Below are 9,245 nucleotides of genomic sequence, written 5' to 3'. Positions count from 1 at the left end.
CCGCCCCATTTGTTAGGAAATGGAAAAACTTGGAAAAAAATCGTATTAAGTGAGGTAAGCCAGACTCAAAGAAACATAGGTCCCATGGTTTCCCTTATTTGCAATAATTAGTATATGTCTAGGATAATCTTAGCAGATGAGCCTAATAGCTCAATAGCTATATGAGGGGCTGGGAAGGTGGCTCAGTGGTAGAGCGCTTGCCTTGCATGTGTGAGGCCCTGGGTTTGATTCCTCAGCACCACATAAGCAAAAAGAAAAAAGCCAGAAGTGGCGCTGTGGCTCAAGTGGTAGAGTGCTAGCCTTGAGCTGAAGAGCTGAGGGACAGCGCCCAAGCCCAGAGTTCAGGCCCCACGACCGGATCAAAAAAAATAAAAGCTATATGACCATATAAGATGATGTTAAGCAAAACGAACTCTAAGACATGGACACAAGAGATTTCTCTTTGCTGATGTTGTTTTAATGTATTATATGATTTTTTTTTGTTTCTTTTGTATGTCCTTACCCCTATGGTATAACTCCTGTTGTCACTGTATTTGATTTTGGCACCCTGGTATTGTATATATGTTTATCTGAATTAGGGAAGGGAAGGGGAGCAACCGAAGGGTGGGACAAAGCACAAAGGGAGAACCAATACAACAATGTCATACACAAGACAATATGTTGGAACTGATCTGTACAACTTGGTGGGGGATTTCTGGGGAGGGAAAGTAGGAGAAAAATGAGGGAAGGGCTAACAACTTTGACAAGAAATGTACTTATTGCCTTATTTATGTAACTGAAACCCCTCGGTACATCACCTTGACAATGAAAAAGGAAGAAAAAATTTAAAAAGCATGCCTTTCCTAACCTTCAAAGACAAGTCTGAGATGACCAAATAGCTCATCAAGTAAATCCTACCTAAAGGGGCCTAATAAAGAAGCTGGTTTAACAAGAAAGTGTCCTGGGGCAGCTAAGTCCTGATAAGCAAGGGGCCATCTGACCAGGACTCCCCTCCCTCAGCAGGACTCCCCCTCCCTCACCTAACCACAGTACACATGCACAGAGGGCAAGAACAATGACCCACAGTAACATCTCGGTCCCACAGTTATTCAGCCCTCAGCCCAAGACTATTTAGTCTCTATAAGGAGCATGTGCAGATTCACACCTGGTCCTTAAGTTCCATCGGTCAGTCAGTCTGCGCATTGGAATTAGTGCCAACCTGAATGCTAGCCTATACCGAATCCTGGCCTGTGGAAACCCCAGGCAACAATGCATCGGGGCTCTGAGGCTCACATGTGTATCCACTTTTACTCTAACCAATTTTCTCTATTGTTTTCATTAGGTTTGCAGTATGGTTTGTGTCTTGCTTCAATTTGCACACAAGAGTTGAGGTTAGCTTGCATGCATTTTTGAGGTTTAGCTGTGTGACTTTCTAGTATACCATCTTTCAGCAGGCTAACACAGCAGATGACTTATTCTTTATGTTAAAGAGTGGTGGCCTGGCTTTGGGCTGTGCTGAATGAAAGCTAGATGTTGATTCTAGACTGGCATTCAGCTCGCCTAGATGCTGATAAGCAAGAGGAAGGTCTGGAGGCATCATTATACTTCTTGGGGAAGAGATTCCTACCATGTCCAAAGCCAGCATCAACGCCCATGGAGAAGACAGGCACACCATCGATGCAATTTGACTCTTTTACTTTGTGCAGTATAGGGAACTGAACGTAAGCACAGTAGACTGCGCTGGACCCCTACCTGATTTCTATGTCCCCTGATTTTTTATTAACAGAACTCTGTTTGTGGAGAATCAAGGGGACAGTAATGTGCTCAAATTTTCACCTCCCCTGTTTCGCTAGCAAATAGGGCAGAGCATGTGATTTAGTACTGGCCTGTGGGGTAAGCACAAAATGTCTGTTGGTTTGGCTTTCCATGACCATTTTTGTTCGTGTAATTGAGAATGGAGAAGGGAATGCTGCCACATACCTTTTTACCTTTTGCTCATTCTCTTTATCCTGCCTAGAGTAAAAGAAAAGTGTAGAGTGAGAACGGCCATTATGACTGTAAAATCCAAAGTCATGCGAAAGACAGAGAGTAGAAAGCCAAAAGAACCCAGGTCCCTAAAGACTGTTTAAAGCTGCTACGCCACCTTGAATTACCTCACTCCAAGCTGCTCCCCAGAGTGGAAAAATCAGATCTCTGCTAAGCTTGGCTTCTGGAGTCCCATCTGTTACCTGTCACCAACTGCAGCACATACAACTCATTCACATCGGATCCTGTTCTCCAGGAGAGCTGGGAACTAGTCCAACATTCTTAGTCCAGGTTAGTCTTTCCTCTATATCCTCTGTCAGCCCTATTTTGAGTTGCAAATTTATTAATATTATTGTTTCGTCAAAAGAAAGTAGCATTTTCTCAGTAACATAATTCAAGATGCATGTACAAGTGGTAACAGTGGCTCACACTTAACAATCCTAGTTAACGCAGGAGATTAAGATCTGAGGGTAGAGGTTCAAGGCCAACCCAGATAGAACAGTCCTCAAGAGTCTTATTTCCAATTAACCAGCAAAACCCTGGAACCCTGTGGCTTAGTGGTAGAGTGCTTGCCTAGCATGCATGAAACCCTGGGTTTAATTCCTCAGTACTACATACATAGAAAAAAAGCCAGAAGTGGAGCTGGCTTCTCTATACCAGTAGTGTGCTGGCCTTGAGCAAAAGAAGCTCAGGGACAGTGCCCAGGCCCTGAGTTCAAGCCCCAGGACTGGAAGAAAAAGAACAAAAATCCTGGAACTAGAGGTGTGTCTCAAGTAGTAGAGTGCCACCTGTGAGTGTTGAATGCTTTCGAGTCATTGCATACATATACATAAGAGGTTTATGTTCTAGATGCCTCTTTATCAACATCCCGGAGTATGTTTCTGAGTACTGATATTTTGGGTGATTTCCTTAGAAGGTTCTTTACACTCTTTGGTACATTTATTATTATCTTTAGGTAATTGTACCAGAGGTTTCAGTTCAATGTGTCAATTTATGTGTACAATGCATCTTAACAGCTTTTTTTTTATTCACTGTTAAATCAACTTATAGACTCTAAGTCTTTTTGTGGGGGAGAATAGAGGAGTTTGAACTCTAGGACTTGTGCTTACTAGCAGGTGCTCTACCACTTGTGCCACACCACCAGCCCTTTTGTGCTTTTTAGTCACTTTGGGTATAGGGTCTCATGCTTTTGTTTAGGGTCATCCTTGGACTTTGATTTTTCTACCAATACTTCCCTTACAGCTGGAACTACAGTCACACACCACCACGTTGGCTTTTTTGTTGTTGTTGTTGATATGAGGATTTTGCTAGCCTTAGGTTTTGCTCAGGTTGGCCTCAAACTGCAATTCTCCCCAACTCCACCTCCCAAGTAGCTGGGATTATAGGTGTGCTTGTAACTCATTAATATCTATATCATATAGAATATAGATCTATTTAATCAAACAGTTACCGGGCATGGAGACATCTTCCAATGTCTATTAGTATCAGATTTACAATACAGATGTTTTATCTATCTTTTCATGTTTCTAACTTCATCTTTCATTTCCTGTAGCTGGGCACTGGTGGCTCGCGCCTGTAATCCTAGCTACTCAGGAGGCTGAGATCTGAGGATTGAGGTTGGAAGCCAGTTGGGGCATGAAAGTCCATGAGACTCTTTTTTTTTTTTTTTTCTCAGTCATGAGTTTGGAGCCTGGGCACTGTCCCTCAGCTCTTCAGCTCAAGGTGAGCACTCCATCACTTACGCCACAGGACCACTTCTGGTTTTCTGGTGGTTTGTTGGAGATAAGAGTCTCACGGACTTTCCTGCCCCCACTGGCTTTGAACCACGATCCTCAGATCTCAGCCTCCTGAGTAGCTAGGATTACAGGCATGAGTCACCGGCACTAGGCAAGACTCTTACCTCCAATTAACTACCAAAAAAAGCCAGAAGTAGAGCTGTGGCTCAAGTAGTAAAGGCAAAAACACTCAAGGACAGTGCCTAAGCCCCGGGTTTAAGCCCCAGGACCGGCATCCTCCCCTGTTCCCCCCCCCAACACACACACAAATAAAAATCCTACAAGTAGAACCCCCAGGCCAAAACATTACAAAGCATAACTCTAGATACCAACATAGCTTTTGTTGTTGTTAAGTCACATGCTTTGTTTTCTCTCAAGTAATTAAACCAAATTGCACCCATAAAGATGTATTTGCAGGTAGTATACTTATAAACCTAGTTCAGACTTCTAAGCTCAGAAAAATCTCAAAGCTGCACAATATAAAACCCCCATTGTTATAACACTGGGCATGAACCACATATTCAAAGGGCTCAACGGGGAGGGGGGGCGGGGGGAAGGGAGCCATAGTCCTTTTAAAGAGATGATGTCCAAGAAAGGAATGGTTTTATCTGTTTACTGCTGGTCTCCCTAAGACCACCAGGATATTTCTTATCCCATTCAGACTCCAGGTTTCTTTGACCCCTCCCATGCCCAGACCAACTGGCCTTCCAGGTCTTCCCACTCCCTACCCCAACCCCCCATAATCCAACGTGTCAGCAACAAACAGATGTTTTCAGGAAAAGAATAAATCTCCCCCTGACTCTGTCCAAATATGGCCCCTTTGGAGGGTGGGACATCCCCTCCCCCTCTCTCAGCTCTAGCTTTCTCCTAATTGTAGGACAGGGTCAACACCCTTAATCTGAAGCTTTACGTGTTTCAGAGTATTTCAGATTTCTGATTTGGGGATTAGAGTTGCTCAGCCAGGAAAATCTACACAAATATTCCAGAACCAGAAAAAAAAAAATTGACATCACAAATGTTTCTCTTCCCAGGGATTTCAGAGCAGGGCTTCTCAGCCTGCCCTTCCAGACAGCCAGCCAGAGGGGCAAACCTCTTCTGGGACCCCCCTGCCCCCCCCCCCCCCCCGCCGCCCCATGCATGTGCTATGCTGACTCTGACAATTCCTGGTGACACCTTGGCCATTCTTCTGCATTGTGGAGGTCCCTGTGCCCTGCCTGCCATTAGCCTCAGGGACAACTACAAGGTTGTCACATGTCACACAGACTCCCAGAATCCAACGCCACTTCCAATGCCTCATCGTGTCTAGCGTTTGCTCTGAGCCCATATCAACTATGTACTTCCAGACTGCATCGCCATTACAGACAATACCCTTTGTGTGTGTGTGTGTGTGTGTGTTTCCTTTCTTTTCTTTCTTTCCTCCCTTCTCTTACTTCCCTTCCTTCTTTCTTCCCTCCCTTTCTTTCCTACCCTTCCTTCCCTCCCTTTCTTTCTATTCTCCCTTCTTTCTCCTTTTTTTCTTCCTCTTCTTCCCTCCCCCCTGCCTCTCCTCCTTCCTCTTTACTTTCCCACTCGCTCTCCTCCATTTCCCTCCCCCACTTCTAATACTGGGACTTGACTAAGGACTTTTAGATTTTTAGACAAGTACTCTATTGCTTGAGCCATGCCTACAAGCATATTTAACTCTGGTTATTTTTGAGATTGGATCTTACTGTTTGCCTTGGCTGGCCTAGTCAACAATCTCTGATTTTTATTTGCATCATAGCTAGGATGATAGCTGTACACTACCACGCCCAACTATTAGTTGAGGGTCTCGGAAACAATTTGTCTGGACTGGTCTCAAACCATAATCCTTCTGATCTCAACCTCCAGGTAGCTAGGATTATAAACATGAGCTACCACACCCAGCTCAACACCCAACTTCCTGACCACATTTTCCTGGCCTTTTTTTTAAATAAGTTTTTTTATTGTGAAAATACTGTACAGAGGGGTGACATTAACATGAGCAAGGTAATGAGTACATTTCTTTCAAGCATTGTTGCCTCCTCCTTTGTTTTTCCCTACCATCCCTTCCCTCCCACCTCTACAACTACACTCCCCCCCCCAACCTCCCATACCCCCACCTGCCTAAATTGTAAAGTTCATTTTTCAACACCTTGTACATCTCATTGTTGCAATGGGTCCACTTGTATCCCTACTTAAACATTTGGTTTTTTCCCTTCCCCTCCCCAAATTATACCGACATCAAATACAGTGGAAACAGGGGTTATACCTTGGGGGAGGAACATACAAAGCAACAAAAAAAATCACATGGTACCTTATAAATACGTTAGAAACAATAGCAAGAAAGGAAAAAAAACCACTTGTGTCCCTTTCCTGGCCTTTTTAAGTCACTTGCCCTTCTGGCTTCTCACACAACTTTGTTCCCAATAACAATGACAATCCATGGACCTCATCAGGGTAACAGGCTTCAGATCTCCCCGCGGAGCACGGCTTCTAACAACTCCCAAGCCAACCCAGTCTCCGGTGCCTAGAGTCCTTCCAGATTCTACAAAACTATTCTTAAATGAAGCCACCCTCTCTACTTCCTTTATCTCTGAACTGGAACAGAACTTTGCTGGAGAAAAGTTGTGTGGGGATGCTGATCATGTGAACCTTAATATTACAAACCTCACACAACACTGGGCTGATTTGAACCCAGTAGACTCAGCACTGAACTGGTGCACCTTGTTAATGGTTTCATGTCTTCACCACTACATTCTATGTTGCCTTCAGACAGTGGAGACATCTGGTGTCTATGCCAGCACCAGTTTTTCTAAGAGTTTTGTTTATTGGCTAATGTTTTTAATATATTTTTATTATAAAAATGCTATACAGAAGGGTTACAGTTACATGAGTAAGGTAATGAGTATATTTCCTAGCCAGTGTTGTTACCTCCTCCTTTGTTTTTCCCCTACCATCCCTTCCCCTCCCACCTCCCGAACTCCTCCCTCCCTGTTTCCAAGTTGTAAAGTTCATTTTCAACATAGTGTCTTGTACATCTCATTATTACAATGGGTCAACCTGTATCCTTCTTTAAGCATTTTATTTATTTATTTCCTTCCCCTCCCCAAATTAGAAAAAATGTATAGACAAGATGCAGAGCACCAGAATCAAATACAGTGAAAACAGGAGTTATTTATACTGTGGGAAGAACATACAAAAGAAACAAAAATAGATGTTGAATTCTTATCAGATGCTTTTTTTTCTCCTCAAATCTATGGAGACATTTATGTGGTTGGGCTGGGAAGGTAGCTCAGTGGTACAGCACTTGCCTTGACATTTATGTGGTTATTCCATTAATGAGTGAAATAAAACAGTTTTTTTAAATGATAAATCACACACTTGCCCTTACACCTACTTCAAAAGATCTGTCTTTTTTTTCTTGCCTTTTTAATACATACGCAGTCAGAGTCCTGATGAGTTAGGTTTGCTAAATCTTTAGCATCTTTGTACTTATGCTAACTCATGAAACTGATCTATAATTTTCTTCCAGGCTGGCTTTGAACTGTGATCCTCAAATCTCAGCCTCCTGAGTAGCTAGGATTATAAGCATGAGCCACCCTAACCCAGTTATAATGTCTTCTCCCATCTGTCTTTGTCCAGCTTTTAGGCAAGAACCTGGACGCTTACCAGACTCACTCACATAGGGAAGATTATTCCTTTAATTATATTTTATTTATCTATTCTTCTCTTTCAGTGTTGTGGATCAAACCCAGGACCTCAATCATGCTAGGTAATCCCTCTACCACTGAGCCCCAGCTGATTATTCCTTTTAAATTTGGTAAAACTTTATATAAAAACATCAAAATATGACAATTACTATTTTTAAGTTTGGTAAGACATATAAACATCAAAAGTTGATCATTATTATTTTTATATTTTTGTAAAACATATAGAGATATCAAGATCTGGTATGTTATGGGATATGGCAGCAAATGCTTAAATCCCCAGTATTCAGGAGGCAGAGATCAAGAGGACTGCTGTTCAAGGCCAGGTTGGGGGAGTTACTGAGTGCCTCATTTCAATGAATAAACTCTCAGTATGCTAGGGAATGTAGCTGATGGTGAAATAGTTCCCAGTCCTGATGTTATTGGGAATGTTCCATACGAATCCTTCAGTTCTAGGCTTTGTCCTGTGTGACCTAAGAACCTTCCTAACCACATCCAGCCCTGAATCACTGTGTCGCCCACACTCTGCCCTCAGGACTGCAGGAAGGTCTCTCCTACAACCTACGCATCCAGGAGCGTGAATACAAGTGTCATGGCAAAACGTTACCTGCACATACAAGCTCCCCTACAGCCCACAGACTTGGGACCAAGCTGCTGGTGCCCAAAGCCCCAACATCACTGGCACCCATCCCTTGTTACCTGAGGATAATGCTATCCGAACGTTCCTATGGCAGCCTACAACTTCAAGACGGAATTCTCACAGCCCAACATCACATGTAGGACCCATCTCACCCTAAGCTCCAGCACTGCGGCTGCTGGTACCCAGGCATCTCAGACATTCACCCTGAAGAACTGAGATAAGTTCTCCACAGCCTATGACTTTGGGATCATGACTGTTGATGCCAACTTTTGGTGTCATCTGCATGCACCACTAGAGGGGACAGTCTTCTCCATACTCTGGACCACTGAGTCTATGATATTCCCAGTGCCATGAATGCCGGAATCTATAAGGCTTGAAGACATGCAACTGTGGAGACCAATAATCACCACAATGTCAAGACAGCTCCCCTCATGACCGGCTGCAGTCTAGACTACTGAGGCACTTATAGACCCTGCTGACGTCAGTCACAGGTGGAGAAATCACACAGAAGCTGCATTTTTAGCTCACCTACAACCAAAGGCAAAGCCCCTACCCAACAGATACCTTATACCATAGCTAAATGAAGAATTCATTCCTACAAAGCGACTCCATAGAATACAACAGAAGAACTGAGAAAACAAATTCAGGATAGGAATGAAAAATACATCAAAGAGGTAATAAAACAACCAGTCACAAATTTTGGAGCTAAACATATCAACCACTGAAGCAAAAAGCATCTTGGAGAGCCTTCACATCATGCTTGCACAAAGAAGGAAAGAAGTTTTGAACTTAAAAGACAGCTCTTCTCAGTTTACTGAGTTGTGAGGAAAGAAACATTTATGGGAAAACATTAAGCAAGCAAATAGTGGCACTTTGGGAATTCCAGGAGGAAAAGAAAAATAGACATAAAAAGCCTGCAGCTTCAGGACTAGCATCCACCACAGCCACAACCCCGAGTCCCATCTGCGTTCGCCCATGGGAAGGAGGGTAGACCTCCTGCTCAACCTACTGAGACTACAGCTGGCGATGGTGGTGGTGGTGGTGATAGTGGTGGTGGTAGCGATGGTGGTGGTGGTGGTGATGGTGATGGTGGCGGTGGTGCTGGTGCTGGTGGTGGCG

The 9,245-nt window shown here is 43.6% G+C and overlaps 1 protein-coding gene across 1 annotated transcript in view; it reads right to left on the bottom strand.

Annotated features, from left to right (window-relative positions):
- Positions 1–1,505: 1,505 nt before the first annotated feature.
- Positions 1,506–9,245, bottom strand: part of Sycp2l (synaptonemal complex protein 2-like) — a 103,256-nt gene continuing 95,516 nt past the window's right edge. Inside the window, exons 34-35 of the mRNA XM_013016632.1 lie at positions 1,968–1,992; positions 1,506–1,694 (exon numbers count right to left, since the gene is read on the bottom strand). Coding sequence (XP_012872086.1) covers positions 1,506–1,694; positions 1,968–1,992 — 214 coding nt within the window. The remainder of the gene's footprint in view (positions 1,695–1,967; positions 1,993–9,245) is intronic.

This window comes from Dipodomys ordii, unplaced genomic scaffold (assembly GCF_000151885.1).
Source record: "Dipodomys ordii isolate 6190 unplaced genomic scaffold, Dord_2.0 Scaffold32, whole genome shotgun sequence".
Lineage (NCBI taxonomy): Eukaryota > Metazoa > Chordata > Mammalia > Rodentia > Heteromyidae > Dipodomys > Dipodomys ordii.
Note: the sequence above shows the minus strand (reverse complement) of the source record. Positions and strands in the feature narration are given on the sequence as shown.